At 53.3% G+C, this 19,331-nt stretch overlaps 6 protein-coding genes across 6 annotated transcripts; 3 read left to right on the top strand and 3 right to left on the bottom strand.

Moving 5' to 3' along the window:
- Positions 1-67: 67 nt before the first annotated feature.
- On the top strand, positions 68-1,033 carry BO82DRAFT_391077 (uncharacterized protein; the record flags this gene model as incomplete). Its single annotated transcript, XM_025638553.1, has 2 exons — positions 68-385; positions 462-1,033. Exons 1-2 carry the CDS (start codon positions 94-96, stop codon positions 1,031-1,033), a joined length of 864 nt encoding a protein of 287 aa, XP_025493296.1. The 5' UTR covers positions 68-93.
- Positions 1,034-2,917: 1,884 nt separating this feature from the next.
- On the top strand, positions 2,918-3,964 carry BO82DRAFT_431138 (GNAT family N-acetyltransferase). The gene is made up of 2 exons (XM_025640677.1): positions 2,918-3,148; positions 3,225-3,964. Exons 1-2 carry the CDS (start codon positions 3,036-3,038, stop codon positions 3,784-3,786), a joined length of 675 nt encoding a protein of 224 aa, XP_025493295.1. The 5' UTR covers positions 2,918-3,035; the 3' UTR covers positions 3,787-3,964.
- A 247-nt stretch (positions 3,965-4,211) lies between these two features.
- BO82DRAFT_45792 (putative protein kinase (Lkh1)) lies at positions 4,212-7,187 on the bottom strand. Its single transcript, XM_025641215.1, has 5 exons — positions 6,067-7,187; positions 5,533-6,010; positions 5,024-5,486; positions 4,890-4,977; positions 4,212-4,837 (listed from the first exon to the last, which is right to left on the bottom strand). The coding sequence occupies exons 1-5, from the start codon at positions 6,901-6,903 to the stop codon at positions 4,637-4,639; spliced, it is 2,067 nt and encodes a 688-aa protein (XP_025493294.1). The 5' UTR covers positions 6,904-7,187; the 3' UTR covers positions 4,212-4,636.
- Positions 7,188-9,886: 2,699 nt separating this feature from the next.
- BO82DRAFT_307202 (uncharacterized protein) lies at positions 9,887-12,270 on the bottom strand. Its single transcript, XM_025632273.1, has 2 exons — positions 10,904-12,270; positions 9,887-10,853 (listed from the first exon to the last, which is right to left on the bottom strand). Exons 1-2 carry the CDS (start codon positions 12,015-12,017, stop codon positions 10,207-10,209), a joined length of 1,761 nt encoding a protein of 586 aa, XP_025493293.1. The 5' UTR covers positions 12,018-12,270; the 3' UTR covers positions 9,887-10,206.
- Positions 12,271-12,488: 218 nt separating this feature from the next.
- On the top strand, positions 12,489-15,988 carry ysh1 (cleavage polyadenylation factor subunit YSH1). Its single transcript, XM_025634875.1, has 5 exons — positions 12,489-12,970; positions 13,034-13,131; positions 13,425-14,559; positions 14,611-15,268; positions 15,322-15,988. Exons 1-5 carry the CDS (start codon positions 12,818-12,820, stop codon positions 15,888-15,890), a joined length of 2,613 nt encoding a protein of 870 aa, XP_025493292.1. The 5' UTR covers positions 12,489-12,817; the 3' UTR covers positions 15,891-15,988.
- Positions 15,989-15,992: 4 nt separating this feature from the next.
- BO82DRAFT_431134 (aminotransferase, class III) lies at positions 15,993-17,979 on the bottom strand. The gene is made up of 5 exons (XM_025640676.1): positions 17,888-17,979; positions 17,486-17,791; positions 17,044-17,390; positions 16,532-16,957; positions 15,993-16,412 (listed from the first exon to the last, which is right to left on the bottom strand). Exons 1-5 carry the CDS (start codon positions 17,898-17,900, stop codon positions 16,143-16,145), a joined length of 1,362 nt encoding a protein of 453 aa, XP_025493291.1. The 5' UTR covers positions 17,901-17,979; the 3' UTR covers positions 15,993-16,142.
- Positions 17,980-19,331: the final 1,352 nt, after the last annotated feature.

Raw genomic sequence — 19,331 nt, 5'->3', positions numbered from 1 at the left:
GACTAAGATAACGGAACAGTGTCGACCTTGTTGTTCCATTGCATCTTGACCCCTATTCCTGTCCATCCCATCCCATCACCTCCAGCCTTGATAATGCCACCGGTCACTCGCTCCACGCGCCGCAATCTTCCCACCTTTCTCCAGGAGTCGTCAACTCGCCAGTCAACCACGTCTCCGCCGCTGCGTCTCAGTGAACCCACCCGAACCGGCTACCCCGGTCTCCTCGACTGGATCACCATCACCTCGGCTCTCATCTGGGACCATGCCAAGCAGACCGATGCCATCGATGAGTTTTTTGACCAGCTACGGGGATATAGCTCGGACCACCTCCGACTCCGGCGTTCCCGCTCCCTCGAAGCCCCGAACACCGAATATCTCATGATAGGTTCGCAGACCCCGTCCACCGCACCATCTGGCCCGCCCCCCCCCTCCCCGTGGGGACATGCTAATGCGACCTCTAGAATGGAAACACGCGTCGACAAGAGCCAAGTTCATCGCCTCCGACGCCTACACCACCCTCATGAATCTCCTCGCGCAATTGACCCAGGGCCGATCCGTGCATTTCTCCCTGGTGGACTTCTCGGCCACGCGCCAGTACGCCTTCCACCTCGACCACCGGGGCCCCGTCGACCACTTCGAGCTCTTGATGGTCTACTTCCCTCGCCACCTATCCGAGCAGCAGAGCAAAGGGATCACGCACTGCGATCAACCGTTCCTCCTGCGCGGCGGGTTTCCCGGGCAGCCGTACGAGGGGATCGAGCCGCTCCCGCCGTACCAGTTGGTTGACTGGACGCGCGGATGGTTGGTGCACCCTCCTCCTCCTCCTGCTGCTGCTGCTGCTGTGGACTTCCGGGGCCATCGCGGCGCGCGGTGCCTGGTCTACTTTCTGCGGTGGAATGGGTGGGCCGGGGAGAAGAGCTACAAGTCGATCCACGAGACGCATCCGGTGGATTGGTGGGGGGAGTTTTTGGCGCGGTTGGAGGGGTTGGGGATGTTGGGGTGGGAGAGTCAGCATGTGCAGTTTTATAGATGATCACATTAGCCTTGCTGTACATATGCCGGGGCTTAGTGGGTTCTCTTGGCTTGTTGAGATGAGGATGAATACGTATGAAGGGTTGTATTGACTTATTCTTTACGGTGAAGGAGGGGTGGATGGGCCGAGGTCTTGAAGACAGGTCTCTCGATATCCTTCTGCAAGGATTGTATTCTGCGATTTCTGCGCTGGAAAGGTATTACTTCGCTTATGACTAGAGTTTCGTTAGGGTTTATATGACTTATTCTTTGCGCCAGTTTACGAGAAACAGAGAAACTTCATAAGGAGTCTTGTATGCAAACTAGATACCACAATCTCTTGGGGTAGTAAGAAAACAAGTGAATATCAAGCTAACTCCATAGTCCATCTCGAGTTGCATCCTTCATGCCTGAGGAACCTCGTCGCGATTCTTGTAGAGCGAGTTGATTGTCTCAGCCCAGGTGTGTCTCGCTAGTACCCCCATCAATCTTCTTTGAGTGGGCTGCCCTCAGCCATACGAGTAACAATCGGGGCGCGAACCTAGGCACTAGAGAGTGAGGGTTAGCACATGCCCAGGCTGCGTAAGAGACAATGAGGTACACAGAAACACATATCAGGCACCTTGCAGTGTCTGGGTAGCGTTTGGAGTATAGCTCAAGTGATAATCGAGATCTTCGGGCTGCGGATGCTGCGCCGCGTATTCTGGTCTTAGAACAGATCGTGGTGTCAACGGATAGTGGGTAGGATTCAAAACGTTCCAGATCATAGGCCGTATGCTTCCAGTTATTGGCCCCATACTTTGTTTCTCCAGCGGCCGAGACAAGTCAAATGGCCTCCATTTTTGCGTCAAGTCATATACCATCGCTGGCTGGTCTGATATAGCCCAAGTCGGAACCCCAGTGACGTTGCAATACCAGCGTTGTTTGGTCCATTTAGGTTCATTAGGAGCTGGACTAGACAGCCACTTCTGGGCCTTTGCCATCGCTGAGCCACACATGGTGTAGTACTTCTTTCAAGAATGGAGGCCAAATCGGCAGCGTCACCCAACACATTGTCAAAGTCTACTTATAATCAGCCGTGGCGACTACCGAAAGCTCACCAATACGTACGGTGTTCCGATGTAAAGATGATAACCCGTACGTTCAAGATTGCATTGGGTGTAGCTAAAGCTGTAAAGGATACCAAAGGATATCTTGGACCCCGGTTGAAGGTGATGATGAAGATGTAGAAGACGGACGTTGATTCTGGCCAATGGGAGATGGAGAGGAGAAAGAAGAGACCACTAAGCCGAAGCCTGCTGAAGGTTACGATTATGGCTGTGAATGATGTTGGGAAGAGATCATGTTCTCTAAGTTATAGAGTTATAAACACAACAAGACAATAGTAATTTAGGCGCTGCTATTGAGTTAAGGTGGCATTCTCCATTCCATCCAGTGACAAGCTACCGTGCACATGGTGACTAACGTTGAATCTGCGACTTACCCACCCCACACCCCACATCCAGATATTCCTATACAGCAATTATAATCTTCAGTAGCATTGATAAGCTGCTGAATACCTAGCACAGAGACCCAGTACTGATTCGACGAATAATCTGTCTGTACAACAGGCCCCCGCAATACCTCGGAGCCACAACACCCATCTTCACTTCTACAGTAACATGTAGTCCAGTAGCTCAAGCAGCGACCCCCAACTCCAACCACCAAAGTAAGACATCCCTCTTATCACCGACACACTAAGATAATGTCTTACACCAATTGCCTCAAAAAGCAAGCCACAATGGGGCAGAATCAAGCAGAATCAACTAACCCAGACAAGATGACTCACGCACCCCGTGCGCCAACACGAGAAACCGCAAGAATAAGAATAAAACCCACCTCAAACCATAAATACATTTACTGGACCCTGAGTTCCAGCTTAAATTCAACATCAATTCATATTCATGTACTAGACACCTTCCCCTCCAATAAATATCTCTATATCGCAACAAAACCCAGCTCCAGACACAGGAATAGCACCAAAGATGTACCCCCCACCAACCTTCACCAGCCCGCGCCTCCTCTTCGAGGCCATGACGCCCGACGATCTCGACGCCATGCATCAGATCCGCAATAAGCCTGAGGTTATGAGATGGAGGTGAGCACGCCCATATCGTCCTTATGCACGAAACCCCAAACCTACGGTGATGGTACTAATATGACTCCAAACCCAGCTTGCGCAAACTCCCCGACCAAAACCTCGAAGAAACTCGCACCTGGCTGACGAAATTCATCTCGGGGGGACACCACCCGCCCCGGACGTGCTACGTTGTCCGGGAGTTATTATCAACTTCCCCTCCTGACGCGACCGGGACGGCGATTCCAGCAGCAGGCCCGGTCATCGGCAACATGGGCGTGCGGATGGAGCCCGCCCCGACCCAGCGGGACGATCCTGGATTAACGTCGTCCTCGGCGGGTACGGCTGCTGAGCATTCCCCAAGTAAAGACCGCTGGGAACTGGGGTATATCTTCCACCCGGATGTGTGGGGCCGGGGGTACGCGACCGAGGCGGTGCAGCACCTCAGCCAGAAGTTCTTCGGAGAGCTGCAGGCCCAGATGACGGGGGCGTTTGGCGCGGAGGCCACGAAGCATGTCGAGGAGGGACTGTGGGCGATCACGAATCACGACAATGCGGCGAGTCAGCGGGTGCTGGTGAAGACGGGGTTCGCGGGCCCCGTTGAGGAGTTTGTCGAGGGGGATGGGACGCGGTGTGTTGTTTTTGTGAAGTATAAGTGATATCTATATACCCTGGAGTTCTTGGGGGTATCTTTCACCTCTGCTAGGTTTTTGTTTCTAGAATGCTCAGGGTTTGGGATCGTGTTTCGATGGTAGACTGGGATAGACAAGTGGATGTATAGATCGTGAGTCTGGAAAAAGTTGCTGGTCATGCATGGTTTTGTGGATTCGTAGCAGCAAGACAGCTAGCTGTCTATTTGTTGTAGTCTAGCAGTCAGCGTTCTATCGCCTGCGTCCTCGGATTTGGTTCTAAACCATTGCGTAAGCATCATGCATCTCAGTCAGTTGTATCAGTGACAACTCGGGGTATATACATCGTAGTATGGTATGTAGTAATGACAGTAATGCATAGGTAAGCGTAGGCAGGAACCAGTATCGCACGTATCATAGATACTACCATAAACAAGCCGCCAAGGAGAACTCAACCCACGCCCAGAACACAATGCAGGCGTATCGAATATATCAGTAATAGATAAGAGATAAGATGGCTAAAAACAAGCCGATAGAGACAGAATCAACCACATCAGATCCTTTCGTTGCGGCCACAAAGAATTTTTTCCTCCATCGAGGCCTGCAACCGACCAGGGAATAATTCACCGTCCGATAGATTGGAGCTTTGTGACACAAACAGAAACACCAGACTCCGTGAATCCCCTCCCTATTGCATATACCCAGTCATCGTCAAGCGGGCATCCCGTACAGCCCTGGTAAGTATTATCCAAAATAAAGTAACAGTCCATCTATCGTAAAGGCAGCTATACCCGACATAGGAGCTCGGAGACCGCAGGGACCGGCCCCTATGCCATGGAGTTCGTCATGCAATGTTCCTTTGCACAGGAAGCCAAACTCCTCACTGGCGACGTTGGCCGGTACGTTGTAATTGTTCCCCGATGCGGAGAGCCTCTGTACCGTCATCCACCAACGACTCTTTGAACCAGGGGTGCTTCAAGGCTTCCTTGGCAGTGATTCGGTTCTTCGGGTCATACACAAAGATCTTTTGCAACAAATCTAGGAACAGTCGATGGAACTTGGTATTGCTTGGGATAAACTCCTGTGACTCGTCAGTGGTGGCTACCGGAGGCTGGCGATGTACCATGACTTACAATGAGCTGCTTCATCGCCCGGACGTACTTTCGTGAAGCCCGTGTCGTCTGGTCATTAGGATATTCAAGGCGTAGGCGGGAGAAGTACCTTGCCAGATTAGTATAATCTAAGAGAACGAAGACGACAAACATACTTTGCAGCCTGATTTTGGCTTCCACTCCGACCTCCCTGCATCACTTGCCGGACAAGCCGCGTGTCGATTCGCTCCCCGATGACGGCCTCCATCATGGCCAGATGCTCGAGGTTGTCATGTGTTTGGAACAGAGCATCTCCCGTGAAGAACTCCACGAGGATACATCCGATACTCCAGATATCGCAGGGGAAACTCCAGCCCAGGTTCAAGATGATCTCGGGAGCCCGGTAGTGCCGAGTAGAGACCACCGACGAGTGGTACTCATCATCGAAGGTGGCCGATCCGAAGTCAATCAACCGGATCTCGCTATCTAGCAGGACACGTCTCTGCCGAGCGCTCCGTGAAATCGCGCAGGAGGATGAGGGGATGGTACGATTGTATGTGAAGGTCTGGTATGCACTGCTAACAAGCAGGATGTTCTCAGGTTTGAGATCGGTATGGATGAGGTTGAGGTCATGGAGAACTGCACAGTCAGCATCTGCCGAGAATCAACAGCTAAGGAAACTCACAAGCAACACTGGTGAACAGTTGCCGGGCAAAATTTTGAATCTGACTGCTGGGAAACGGCACGAAGGCATTTCCCTTGAGGAAGTCAAAGACACTCTGTCCCAGCAGATCTGTCACAATGCAGATGTGGTTGCGGAAATCGAAGCAATCCCGTAGGTGAATGCACTTGTTTCGATTGGCTTTATCATTCGAGGCCAAGGTGGACAAGACTCGCAGCTCGATCCGCGAGGCATCGCGATATTTCTGAATGGAGCGGATGATCTTAACCGCACAGCGGGTCTTGCGGGTCTTGTCGTACGCCTCGACCACCTTCCCGAATGTACCTTGTCCCAGTAGTTTGACAATCGAGTCTGTGGACGTTAGTTCGGGCTTGCTTCCTTCCGTAGACATCAATGACTTACATCGATCGGTCAAGGGAACATTTGGCGTGACAATGTAGTGACCGTCGTCGTCATCATACTTCTCGCCTCTGTTTCCATACTGCAGATACCATTAGCGCTACTATTTCGTGTGCGGTTTTCAGTCGCAATACTCACATCGCGAATCACCGGAACCGGCACATCCTTCGCCTTGATGATGGGCTTCGGAGGCGGGACGTAACTCAGGAACGCATCACCAGCGGCCTCCAACTCCTTCTTTTTCTGCTCATCACGAGCAGACTTCCGGGTGGTCACTCGCTTGCGTTTTTGACCTGTGTTGGCGTCTTCGTAATATAACCCGTTGCTAGCCCCCGTGCTACCCTGAGACAGGGAGGTGGGCGCGGTAGTATGTAGAGATGTTGTTCGATCGGTGGAGAGAGACTCAGCTGAGGACTCTTCGCCGTACTGTTGGGGGTTGATCGAGAACGAGGGTCGATCGTAGGTTGCAAGATCGTAAGTCGTGTCGGGGCCGGTGCGCCGCTTCTTGGTGGCCGGTTGGGGCGCCGTCCCATTGGGTGCGTTGATAGAAGCCGTCGCCGGATTGCGCGAAGCGGCCTGGGACTGCTCTGGAGGCGGCGTGTCGTCGATCACGATGACTTCCTTGGGTATGCCGTTCTTATAGAATTCGCCCCAGTTGGGTTTCCTCCTCCGACCATTTTGAGCGGCTGATAGAGCGTTCATCGGGCTCTGCGCAGGCGGCATAACGGTGGTTGTTGTGGAGGGGATAGAGGGCGTGGGAGCCGGTGGTAGTGTCTTAGGAGATTGGACAAAAGGGAGAGAGGTAGTCGGGGGGTTGACAGTATAGGGATAGGCGGAGGTGACGAGGCGAGCGGTGCCTGCAGCGGACGTGGTCGGGTAGGATGGGGTTGGCTGGTAAGGTTGATGATGGGGGTATGCGTAGTGTTGCTGATGGTGCGAAGGGTGTGTCGCGGTAGCCGTTGAAGGGGTAGACATGATGCAGAAGAGGGGACGCGAGACCCAGCCGGTCGAACTGAGCGGCGGATGGTCGTCGAGAGAATGAGAATGTAGACGGGAAGAGTTAACGAAGTCGATGGGGATTCTGTGGAAGGGAGAGGGAGAGGGGAGGAGGAGGCGGTTCAGGGAGTGGTCGGATCGTAGTCGGCCGTCCGCAGCGTCACGGCGGTGCTTGGTAGTAGGTTCGTCGGTCGTTTCGTCGAGCGCAGTAGGGGGAGACTCGAGTATCGTACCCTGGGAAATTGGCCAGTCGCGTCGGGTTTCCCAAGTCGTATATCACCAGTGAGAGTGAGATTGAGGAAAGGGGGAGGGGGTATCAAAACAGAACGTGTGGTGTAAAAGAGGAGGAAGGGAAACGTGAGGTTGAGAGAACGAAGGAGGAGGAGGAGGAGGAGGAGGAGGAGGAGGAGGAGGAGGAGGCAGCGTGGGGATCGCAGACTGGATGAATGGATGAATGGATGGATGGCGAGGCGGTCGGTTGGGGAAGATCACAAGAACCGCGTATGACTGACCCTCGCAATTATCCGAATCACAATGACTGAATTAATTACATGGCAGTTGTGGGATGAAGAGAAGAGGAGGAGGAGGAGGAGGTGTAAGCAAAACAGCGCTCATGAGGGTAAATGGCGGGGGGCGTTGTGGGAATTATTGATTGATTGAATTCATTATGGGGGAGGCGATGAACGATTGTATGGATGGACATCGAGTATGTACGACTATGCTCTGGACTCGAGAACGATCGAGGTCAAGCTCCTTGTAATTGAAGAAACCAAGTCAACTTATCCCCATTCCAATTGATCACAGTGCTACTGACTACAGAAGTCGCTACCATACCTACGCTTCAAAGACCAAGGCGATAATGGACGGTTGGAGGATTGTTGACAAAAAGTAACGTCCATCATAATCCCTAGCAACATCATCATCATCATTTACTGTGTTGCCGCACGAGCACCAGACGAATGGAACGAACGGTCGGTTATGACACGCACACCCTCTCCTCTCCCTCTCCCTCAGTTTCCAGTCTTTCCAGTCCGTCCGTTGCGTAGGGTTCGAAACTACTTTTATCTCGTGTGGTCTTTCCTCCCCCTTGCGAAACTGCCTGTCTTATAATTTCTCAGATCCCTCCCCTTTTATCCCCCCGAAAGAATGACTGAATGACAATGAGCAGAGCCGATCAAATAATTAATAGTAACCTTCGGTCGTCATCTTCTGATCGGAGACTGGGTTCAGCAGCCCGTCGATCCGCTGGGTTCCTCCCCAATCAGCCCCAGAGGCGAAAAGAGCAAAAGCCCACTAAACGGTTTAGTGAGTGAGGAGAAAAGTAAGTTAACGAGGCGAAGTCTAGGCTTATTCTAACCCGATCCACTGGACGGTTGCATACAATAGGGACATAAAGAAAGAAGGGTTATTGCTACCGTGAATGATGAGTGTACTGTAGATAAATGGAAGAAGCAGTCAAGGTGATTCGAAGGCTACATGCACGAATACTGAGTACATAGTATATACTGCGATCATTGTGGAAATCACCCATTATTTCTTTTTCTAAATATATATATATATATATATATACATATATTTTTAAGAAAGAAATATGTTTGTTTTGGCGCATGGATAATGGTCCCCGGGCTGTCTGTGTGTTCTGTCTCCCTATAACCATCTTTCTATGCAGTGGCAAGACGTCGGCAAGCAAGCCAGACCAGTCAGCATCTGCACTCTCGGCACGTTTGGCTGTCCGAAGTAGTCCTTACTTTGCCTGTCCCTGCACATTCACCACTGCACATTAGTTACTGTGTAGAACTGTACTCTGGGTGTGCTCCATGCAAACTGCACTGCTGCATTTGTGTCTTTGATCTCACATCACGATCTTCAATCACACTAACTACCATCTCCTAACCAACTTACCACCGAGTCGAACCTCGATTCCCATCACAAATCCAGCCCCTCCAAAACCCCGAGCCCTCGTTCCCACCGCAACGGGGCAACGCAACCCCTTCCGAGTCAGCCTAGATAAGTCGGGTGTGCACAACTGAGCCTCCGAGGCAAGATCATCCATCCATCCCCATCTCGGTGTTAATCTCCGCTGCCAGGTGCGCTGCAGCAGCGCAATTGGGGGCCATCGGGAAACGCGGAGCCACATCGGAGCCAATTTCCCCCTCCCTGATTCCATTTTTGCCCGTTGCCTGTAAACTAAAATTCTTACTCAGAGGTAAAAGTGTGATTCATTATTTATGCCACACGCTGAACTACACAACGTCCCTGCGTCCTCTGACATCATCATCCGAAGTTCTTCCTGGAGGCGGCGGAGAAAGCAACGGTGAGGGTTTGCGTGTTAGTCGACCCGACTGTTTCTTTTGCGCTGGCCCTTTGCTAGAATTGGGACTGCTACGTAGACGTGGGTGTAAGAATGTGGAGCGCTGCTTGGGGCGCTTCACTTCAGTTAAAATCTCGTTATGTACTCGATGCAGCGCAGTAAGAGTGGTTTGGAGTGGGTGGGCTGGGCTGCGTTGCCAGGGAGCTTGAATGTAGGCTGAACTTCTCTTTAGTATACGTATACTGTACTTCTGGTTAGGATGCCAGGTCACCTACTACAGCAGGCAGGTTTCGATGATTGGAAGGAATGGCCGAGGCACTCATGTAAAAGTAGGTATCTAGTATACCGAGACAAGAGCGCTGAGCTACAAACGAATAATTTACCACCCTAAGAATGGTGAGGCGTTCCGGTGGCTATTGTTGGGTTTGCCCCACGGGAATCTCGGCGTCGCATGGGGTGCAGGGGCCTCGGAGCCAGCCCTAACCTGCTCAGGAAACTCCCCGGGCTTTGCGCCTCGGTGCCTCAGGTACTCCACTCATGATACTCATGATACTCACGACCTCGAAGTTCCGTGCTATGATCCATGATCACACGAAAGTTGAAGTATAGGACTACGAAGGCTATGCAATAAAATCATGACACACAGAATGTGCGCTTTCATCTTTTCTGTCATTCGGGGTTTCGTGAGCAACATCAGCATCCCCCGTCCCCTCATTCCTTGGCTCATTCCCCAGAAGCTAGTAGGTCATATTTTAACACAGCAGATCAGCGTCGTCCCAATCAGATTAGAAGAAATGGGTAATAAGAGTTGTCACGAGAACATGAAATGCAAGAACGAGAGACGGAGAAAGAGAAGGAAAAGCTCAAGACGCTGCATGCATCGAAGGGAAGGAAACCTCATTGGCAACACCACTGAGTTCAGCTACTTTGCCAGATAAACCACGATCCTGCGCAGTGACAAAGAACTCCCCTCAGTCTGCTCGATCCTCCTTCACGTCCTTCGAGTAAGCTTTCTGCACATGGCGAGGGCCACGCCCATCGAGCTCAAGCATGAACACAATGTCCCGAACCTGGATCCCAGCGCCCTTCGCCTTGTCCTCCCGCCAGCTCCCCAGTCGTTTCGCAGGGGCCGGCGCTGGTTCACCCGAGCGGCTGGACTTTTCGTTGCCGGCGGTAGGCGTGGCCGTGTTAACACGGGATGGCGTGGAAAACCCACTGCCTGCCGCCGATCCACGATTCAACCAGGAATATGACTTCTTCGCTCCGAACATGCGCCCAGAAAGCATGCTGTTGGTTGCCATCCGTGCCGTCTCCACAGATTGCTGGTGTTGCTGAGCTTCGCTGGCTTTCGCGTCCATCAGCTTCTTGGCTTCTTTCTTGGTGAGGCCCTTCTTGTCGATACTGGGTGCCTTCTCTCCAATAGGCGTTGAGGCTCCAGAGCCAGGGATATCCACACTCTCTGCTCGACTGGCTACACCGTCGCCAAGGATAGCACTCGCGCTGCGTTTCGCCCGCTTCGTCGCCCGAGCGTCTTCACTAGAATTGTCCTTCTCCGCGATGATGCGGTATTTTTCAAGTAGAAATCTTGTGCCTTGTTGATCCGCGGCTGGGTTGGGACCTAATACTGTTAGTGACTTTGAGTCAGTAGCGATGGGTATTCAAACATACGTTTGGCTGGCGTGCTGGGGTTCTTCGCACTCCCATTCGTCACACTAGCCGCAGAGGCCACATCTTTCCAGTCAGCAGGAACCACGCCGTGGGAATGTGCGCGGCGACTTCTTGCCAGTGTAGAAGAATAATCCACAACTGAGCGTAGACGTTCCTCACAGGCAATCGACATGAGGCTCAGAATATCAAGCAAGGGGGCGCCGGTTTGATTTAGAATCGTCTGTCCGGAACGGATGATAGACGAACCATCCGGTCCCGTCACTTCGATCGGCTGCTGGCGACCGGGGACGGGGTGATATAAACCCTCCGCGGGGATGCGAACGCCCAGCTCAAACCCTCGTTTCTGCAACTTCTGCTCCAAGACCTTGGTCAGAAGGAATGAGTGCTGTAGGTGATACTGCGCACGTCGTGCCGCTTCACTATCCTCTCGTGTTGGCTCGTTAGGGTCTTTGAAAGGAGCGGGTGGCTGTGAGGCTGGCTCTGTGTAAAACGAGTCTTGGGTCGTAGGTGGTTTGTAATGTGAGTTATCACCGAAACTCGGAGTGGAAGGAGCGGTGCCAGTGGTCGATGGTTGAGAGGTAAATGAGGTATTAACTGCGGCGGGTGGGGGTGGTGGCTGATGGTGAAGTTGTTGCGGGGGGGGAGGTTGTTGAGGTCGAGGAGCTTGTTGCGCTTGAACGCCTGGTCCGGAGTAGCTGCTGGTCAGGAAGGCCTCTTCCTCACGCACATCAATTCCGGATGACGCCAGCACGTCAGTCAACTCAGCAGCGTCCGTAGCTTTCTCAACCGGTCTTGACGGAGGTCCCATCGTGCCAGAGGGAGGAGGAGGAGGAGGGGGAGGAGGAGGAGGAGGAGCGGGACTTGATGGAGGCGCTACACCGTTTAAGTTATTGGCATTGTATGGAGCGGACTGATTCGGTGGTAGTTGCAGAGTACCGAAGCTGGGAGAGGCGTACGGTGACTGCGATTGTGGGAGAGGGGAAAGGCGCTGTCGCTTCGGAGGAGGAATACCACCATTCGGTATCGGCGACGGAGCACCTGGAGACGGTGAGGTTCCTGGGGGCGAGAATGACGGGGCATAGTGTTGCCCCTGGGGTGGTGGTGGTTGCGCCATGGTGAATTAATCTGCGACAGTCGATGGAATTACTTTCCGACTCAGATCGAACTCAGTCACGTCTATTTGAGATGCGTCGCGTATGTGTCGAGAATCCGAGCGGAGTGCTGATAACCGCCGCCGCCACCAACTGTAACCATTTCACGACATCGAAAGTGACATTCAAAGCATACAATGAATCAGAGCAGGAAGGTCGTGGTAGGTGTCGAGAGTATGCGCAGTGAATGAAGCGACGGGGAAAGCCAACGATGATGCTTTTCGAAATCGGGAAGGGGAGCTTCTGCGGACGAGGTTTGCTCCCAACCCGATGCGGCGGGAAGGCCCGTCACGTGGCGTTAAAGACCGCGGCAGCCCGCGCTTAACTCATTAGTCACTCCTTAGTCACCACGGCCAGGCCGTTCCAAGCCGCCGACCGCGTCTTTTTCCCTTCCAGCTTGAACTATCCTTCTGTCGCGCCATAACACCCTTTCTTATCGGGAAATGGGCCAGGGTTAATCTGGAACGTTGAGACATTGGAACTTCGTGAAGACCACAATCACAAGTCACCTTCTTTAAAGCCTTACCCGACCAGTGCTGATCTGTTTCAAGCGCCTCTTTCAGCGCCTGCCATGGCCTGTGGTTCCAGCGCTGACTGATTGACTGACTGACTCCATTTAAACAAAGGCAAGCCAGCCAGCCAACTGTTGGAGCTAGACTATTGCTCAACGCCAACAACGCAACAATTGATAATCGCATTGCGCATAGTTACACTAATCTGAAACCTGCCTTATCTGATCGCCTAGCAGGCTGAGGTGCGCATCATGGCCACTAAACGCAAGGCAGCGGCGTTGAGCGCCGCTATCGATGATGAACCGGTCGACCCCGCCGACGAGTTGGCGTTTCACTGTCTGGGAGGCGGCAATGAAGTCGGAAGATCCTGTCACATTATTCAGTACAAGGGAAAGACTGTCATGGTGGGTGACAAGCAAAGTCCTATGTCTTGCTCTGGCGCCGTGCTAACTTGCCAACCTCAATAGTTCGATGCAGGTATGCATCCTGGAAAGGAGGGCTTCTCGGCTCTTCCTTTCTTTGACGAGTTCGACTTGAGTACGGTAGACATTCTACTCATCAGCCAGTATGTGGGATAGCCTCTCCTTTGTGTTTCGCCGTTTCTGCCACACTGTCCGTCGTAAGACGAGCTCATTAGCGCCCGTGTGCTACACCGTGTATAGACCTATACGCCCCGGGGTATATCTGGCAATGGCTTCTACTATCGCCTCGATCCCCGCTCATGTACATGAGACTCCAATAAAAATGATGTTATCTTCCATGTTGTGTCCTTGTATAATGCGTCGCGAGCAATGTCATCTGCCACAATCGTGCCAGTGCCTCACCGGAATGTCCGCTGATACATGCTCCTCCTCCTAGTTTCCACGTCGACCATTCATCGGCATTACCATATGTACTTAGCAAGACGAACTTCAAAGGTCGTGTGTTCATGACACATGCTACCAAGGCTATTTACAAATGGCTCATCCAGGATAATGTGCGAGTGAGCAACACGTCGTCCTCGTCGGACCAACGCACTACTCTGTACACCGAGCATGATCACCACACCACATTTGATCAAATTGAGCTCATTGATTTCCACACCACCCATACCGTTAACGGCATTCGCTTTACTCCCTACCCGGCCGGTCATGTCCTCGGCGCTGCCATGTTCCTGGTCTCCATTGCCGACTTGAATATTCTTTTCACAGGCGACTATTCCCGCGAGGAAGACCGTCATCTGATCCCGGCGGAGGTTCCCAAGGGCATCAAGATCGACGTGCTCATCACTGAATCCACATTCGGTATCTCGTCTACTCCGCCCCGTCTGGAGCGTGAGGCCGCCTTGATGAAGTCGGTCACCAGTGTATTGAATCGTGGTGGCAGGGTCTTGATGCCGGTATTTGCTCTAGGTCGCGCCCAAGAAATACTACTCATCTTGGATGAATACTGGGACACACACCCCGAGCTGCAGAGGATCCCCATCTACTACATCGGAAATACAGCCCGAAGGTGTATGAACGTGTATCAGACATATATACATTCAATGAACGATAACATTAAGCGGCTCCACCGTCAGCGTATGGCGGAGGCGGAGGCGCGGGGGGACAACGCATTGAGTGTAGGACCCTGGGATTTCAAGTTCGTCCGCAGTCTGCGCAGCTTGGAGCGCTTTGATGATGTAGGAGGCTGTGTCATGCTGGCTTCGCCGGGTATGCTCCAGACGGGAACCAGTCGAGAACTGCTGGAGCGATGGGCCCCCAACGAACGCAACGGCATTGTCATGACCGGTTACAGCGTGGAAGGCACGATGGCCAAACAAATCTTGAATGAGCCAGAACAGATTCCTGCGGTGATGTCTAGAGCAGCTTCAGGGATGGTGAGACGAAACGGCGACGAGGAGCAGAAGGTCATGATTCCCCGACGGTGTACTGTGGATGAGATCAGTTTTGCAGCCCATGTGGACGGTGTTCAGAACCGGAACTTCATTGAGGAAATCTCCGCACCTGTTGTGGTATGTATATGTCGAGCACGATTGTGACACCACACTGACTGACCTGTTTAGATCCTGGTCCACGGCGAGAAACATCAGATGATGCGTCTCAAGTCCAAATTGCTCAGCCTGAACGCTGAGAAGGCCGTCAAAGTGAAGGTCTACACCCCGGCCAACTGCGATGAGGTTCGCATTCCTTTCAAGAAGGACAAAATCGCAAAGGTTGTTGGTAAATTGGCCCAGGTGGCACCTCCGACCGAGGAGGACGACGGTCACTTGATGACTGGAGTTCTCGTAGAGAACGGCTTCGACTTGTCTTTGATGGCTCCTGACGATCTCAGGGAGTACGCCGGTCTGACTACAACCACCATCGTATGCAAGCAGCATCTCACGCTGAGCTCTGCAAGCATAGACCTGATCAAGTGGGCACTCGAGGGGACTTTCGGCGCCATTGAAGAGGTGGGCGCGCCACAAAAGGAGATCAAGAAGGAAAGCGGAGACGGCACTTCAGATATGGAAGTGAGCGAGGTCAAAGAAGAGGCTGCCGATGAGGAAATCCCCATTGGGGACACGCAAACGTACCTTGTCATGGGCTGTGTGCTACTTCGCTACCACCCTCGCACCCGTGAGCTTGAGCTCGAGTGGGAGGGTAACATTATGAACGATGGAGTCGCGGATGCTGTTATGGCTGTTCTTCTCACGGTGGAAAGCAGCCCTGCATCTGTGAAACGTACGTTGGTATTCGGGCATGATTGCATTGTATATGGCTAAACCGTCTTGCAGAATCCGCGAAGCAAAACCACCACCATCATCATCACCGCTACGATGATGTTGACGAGTTGCCCAATCCCCACTCTAATCTAGGACCGGAAGAGCGATTCCAACGCCTGCTCATGATGCTTGAAGCGCAATTTGGGTCTGAAATCGTGGCCATCGAGCGTCCACGGCTCCCTCCTAACCGGCTCACAAACGGCGCAGCCAAGCCCGAGACAAAAAGCGAGAGTGGCGACCAAACACCCATCAAGCAAGAGGACGAGGAAGAAGAGGACGATGACGAAACGATGGAGGAGCTGGAAGCGGCCGAGACGGCTCGTCTCGAGGCGTTGGGTATCCCCTTCCCTGGACTCGAGATCAAGGTCGACAAGCACGTTGCGCGGGTCTGGCTGGAGACTCTTGAGGTGGAGTGTGCGAACGCAGTGCTGAGGGACCGGATTCGGGTGGTCATTGAACGGGCCGTCGAAACGGTGGCGAGCATGTGGCAGGAGGGCCCGGCCCCTGCCACCATCGCCAACGGAGATACCAAGGAGGATAGTTCGATTTCCAAGGCTGCGGCCATCGAGGCCAAGGTATAGATACTTGTAGTTTCGTGTCCTGTACTTGTAATTCTTGATTAGGTCTGGGCCGAAGCTGTGCCTGGGCGTATATGTCTGAGCGAGAATGAAGATTCAGAAACTGTTTCCATTGGGAGTAACTCTTGCTTGTGCATGATCTTGTAGCCTAGCTAATTCGAATTGCATACAATATTGAAAAGCGGCCACTTGTTAAACTATCCAGGGCTAACCTCTTCTCCCCATGTACTTCCCGTTATCAACACGCTCTCATTTCTACCTGTCCATCATTCCAACCTTCAACCTCTCAAAAACCGCCTCAACCACCTCGCCCGTCTTCTGAACAATTAAATCCACCTCCTCCTGGGTGACATTATACGGCGGCGCCAACAACACATGATCTCCTAGTAACCCATCCACCGTCCCGTTGCCGGCATACAACGAGATACCAAACCGGGGATCCATCCCCATCTCCTGCACCAATCCGGCCACCTTCACCTCCGGACTAAACGGCTCCTTTGTCGCTTTATCCCTGACAAACTCAATCTACACCACCGTGCATGAATCCGCGTCAGCCATCGTCCCATTGGTCCAATGTATACCGCAAACACAACAAGAAGGGCAAAAGGAAAACTCACCCCCCAAAACAACCCCCTCCCCCTCACCTCCCCAACATGCGGATGCGTCCCCAAGCGCTCCGTCAGCTTCTTCCCAAGGTACGTCCCCATCCGCCGCACATTCTCGAGGAGGTTATCCCGCTGGATGACCTTCTGCACCGCTAGCGCGGCCGCACACCCCACCGGATGGCCCTGGTAGGTCTGACCGTGCCGAAACACCCCCGTGCCGGCGTCGAGCACTTTTACAATCTTCTCGTGGATGAGCAGCCCCGACACCGGCGCGTAGCCGCCGCCCAGTCCCTTGCCGATGGCCTGGAGGTCCGGGATCACGCCTTCGGGCTCCCAGGCGTGCAGCGTGCCGCAGCGACCCATGCCGCTCATGACTTCGTCGAGAATGAGGAGGGCGCCGTGTTTGTGGACAATGCGTTGGATGGCGGGGAGGTAGTCGGGGAGTGGGGGGAGGGCGGCTAGGCTCTATTTTTTGGGGAGGTCGGGGTTAGAGGTGTTTGTGAGGGGGTGGGGTTATGGCTTTGGAAGGGAAGGATAGATGTAACACGTACAGCTCCGACGACTGTCTCCATGACGAATGCGCAGACGTTCTCGGGTCCGACGCGCTGGAATTCGGCGTCGAGTTCGGCGGCGAGCCGGGCGACGTAGTCGGCGTCGGACTCGTTGGCGTTCTTGCCGCGGTACGGGTAGCAGGGGGAGACGTGGGAGGTGTTGGTTGATAGGAGAGGCTCGAAGGGCTGGCGCCGGGTGGTGTGGCCGCCGACGGAGAGCGCACCTAGGGTCACGCCGTGGTAGGAGGGTTTGCGGGCGATGAAGCGTGTGCGTTGGGGTTGCGGGGTGGGGAGCTCGAGGAAGTATTGGCGCGCGAGCTTGAGGGCTGCTTCGACTGCTTCGGAGCCTGGGTGGTGCTGATGCTTAGTACTGTGCGAGTGGTGTACGTACATGTGGGTGAGGGACTGGGGAAGAAGGGGAAAACGAGGGGAAGGCTCATACCAGAGCTCACGATGAATGCTTTCGATAGTTGACCTCCGGTCGATTCAGTCAGGAACCGACCGAGCTCCTCGGATGCTTCCGTGCTGAAGAAGGCGGAGTGGCAGTAGGAGAGCTGGCTCATTTGGTCAACGATGGCCTGCTGGATTTCCTCGTGGCCGTGGCCGAGACACGCGACGGCCGCACCGCCGGTCGAGTCGAGGAACTTGGTCCCATCTTCGAGGTAGATGTAGCAGCCTTTTCCACCGATGGCCTTCTTGGGTATGTGCTGAGTGTCTCGGTGGAGAACGGCGCTCTGAGTAGATGGCTCTGGCTTGGCGTTAGTATTCCAAGGTTGCTTGTAGCTAGGTATAGTGGTGCAAGTATAAGTTCAGGATGTATAGTGCGCTCATGCTGTTACAGTACCTGGTTTCGTCATGGTTGAGCAAATTTGGGATCGAGATATCCGTGTATCAATCGCTGTGATAAGTGTATGAGCCAGAGTAACTGTGTGTTCATGTTTGATGGCAGGGACATTGCTCGTATTTATGTGTGGGAGTTCAGAACATTCACCTCTGTTCTGGCTGTACCTCAGGTGTGGGGAGAGCGGGGGTGAAATCGGCAAGCCGATCCCATCTGAGAAGCCGAGGATGTGGTTGGCTGCCCCCGCCGACGGGGCCGATCTCCGGGGTTGACTTACAGTGACTCAGTGATAACTTGATGATTCATAAAACTTCCAGACTTGAGTGATTGGAGATAAGTGGTAGATAAGTATATGAGAGCTAGAGAGGTTACTCTAGAGATAGGGTCATAAGAAGCGATCAATGATCGGCAATGGACCATCTCCTCTCGTACAGTATATAGCATCCAACTAGGGTAGCGAAGAATTCCTAGCGATGTACCGGCAACAGCGGATGTCCATTTGAGTTCTGATTCCAACTATAGCTCTATGCTACAGATACTCGTCTTGATGATTTAGGATTTTAGGGAACTTAGCAGCATCAAGGTGCTCCGATCTACCTTGTTGATGTTACGGATGATGTGTGATTCGGTAAGAAACCATAATGGCGAAAATTATTACTCTATTGAGGGTCTTTAAGCGCTTTCGTATATATACTAGAAGCACGTAAGAGCAGCCTGAGAGCATACCGGTTTGTCAATTCTTATTAGAATGGACAGTATATGCGCCAACCTGCAGCTCCCACGAGCTGTGCTCTAACTTAGCCGTGGCGGGCGGTGGAAGAGCAAGTGTCCCGCTCCGCACCAGTTGGCCGGCCAGCCACTAAAACTCCCCTTCCGCACAGAAAGGCCAGCCAGCCAAACGGACCTCTTCTCCACCTCAAACACAGCCCCCTCCCACATCTCCAAGTCCTCCGTCGTCCTCCCCTATACGACCCGATATCCAACCCACATCTAACTTCGCCGGAGCAACACACAAAACCTTTCAACATGTCGCGAGCAGCCCGAGTCGAGGAGGTGTACGACTCCGACCCCGAGGAAGTTGCGCCCTCCGCCAGCTTCGCCAACGACTCCATCATTTCTCCTGCTGTCGTCCCCACCACGTCCTCTATGCCCACAAGGCCTCCCCCGGAGCCCACGCGCGAGATTCCCAAACACTACCAATGCTTGTACCCCATATACTTCGACAAATCCCGGTCCCGCGCCGAGGGCCGCAAGGTCGGCGCTGAACTGGCCGTCGAGAACCCATTGGCTCGAGACATCGTCGATGCAGTGCAGATGATGGGGCTGACCGTGGGCTTCGAGCCGGAGAAGTTGCATCCCAAGGACTGGGCCAACCCTGGTCGCGTGCGCGTGATGCTGAAGGACGAGAGTGGCCAATTGGTCAACCCGAAGATCAAGAACAGTATGC

The sequence above is a fragment of the Aspergillus uvarum genome (assembly GCF_003184745.1).
Source record: "Aspergillus uvarum CBS 121591 unplaced genomic scaffold BO82scaffold_18, whole genome shotgun sequence".
In the NCBI taxonomy this organism is placed as follows: domain Eukaryota; kingdom Fungi; phylum Ascomycota; class Eurotiomycetes; order Eurotiales; family Aspergillaceae; genus Aspergillus; species Aspergillus uvarum.
Note: the sequence above shows the minus strand (reverse complement) of the source record. Positions and strands in the feature narration are given on the sequence as shown.

What these genes read in the sequence shown, in the direction of transcription:
- ysh1 (XM_025634875.1), top strand. Translation starts at nt 12,818, where the DNA reads ATGGCCACTAAACGCAAGGCAGCGGCGTTGAGCGCCGCTATCGATGAT. An exon ending in ACAAGGGAAAGACTGTCATG is followed by an intron (nt 12,971 to 13,033) that starts GTGGGTGACAAG and finishes CAACCTCAATAG; the next exon opens with TTCGATGCAGGTATGCATCC. An exon ending in AAATCTCCGCACCTGTTGTG is followed by an intron (nt 14,560 to 14,610) that starts GTATGTATATGT and finishes TGACCTGTTTAG; the next exon opens with ATCCTGGTCCACGGCGAGAA.
- BO82DRAFT_307202 (XM_025632273.1), bottom strand. Translation starts at nt 12,017, where the DNA reads ATGGCGCAACCACCACCACCCCAGGGGCAACACTATGCCCCGTCATTC. An exon ending in CCCCAGCACGCCAGCCAAAC is followed by an intron (nt 10,854 to 10,903) that starts GTATGTTTGAAT and finishes TAACAGTATTAG; the next exon opens with GTCCCAACCCAGCCGCGGAT.
- BO82DRAFT_431134 (XM_025640676.1), bottom strand. An exon ending in AGCATTCATCGTGAGCTCTG is followed by an intron (nt 17,391 to 17,485) that starts GTATGAGCCTTC and finishes AGCACCACCCAG; the next exon opens with GCTCCGAAGCAGTCGAAGCA. An exon ending in CGCATCCGCATGTTGGGGAG is followed by an intron (nt 16,413 to 16,531) that starts GTGAGGGGGAGG and finishes ACGGTGGTGTAG; the next exon opens with ATTGAGTTTGTCAGGGATAA.
- BO82DRAFT_431138 (XM_025640677.1), top strand. Translation starts at nt 3,036, where the DNA reads ATGTACCCCCCACCAACCTTCACCAGCCCGCGCCTCCTCTTCGAGGCC. An exon ending in CCTGAGGTTATGAGATGGAG is followed by an intron (nt 3,149 to 3,224) that starts GTGAGCACGCCC and finishes CTCCAAACCCAG; the next exon opens with CTTGCGCAAACTCCCCGACC.
- BO82DRAFT_45792 (XM_025641215.1), bottom strand. Translation starts at nt 6,903, where the DNA reads ATGTCTACCCCTTCAACGGCTACCGCGACACACCCTTCGCACCATCAG. An exon ending in ACTGTTCACCAGTGTTGCTT is followed by an intron (nt 5,487 to 5,532) that starts GTGAGTTTCCTT and finishes CTGACTGTGCAG; the next exon opens with TTCTCCATGACCTCAACCTC. An exon ending in AGCCAAAATCAGGCTGCAAA is followed by an intron (nt 4,978 to 5,023) that starts GTATGTTTGTCG and finishes TAATCTGGCAAG; the next exon opens with GTACTTCTCCCGCCTACGCC.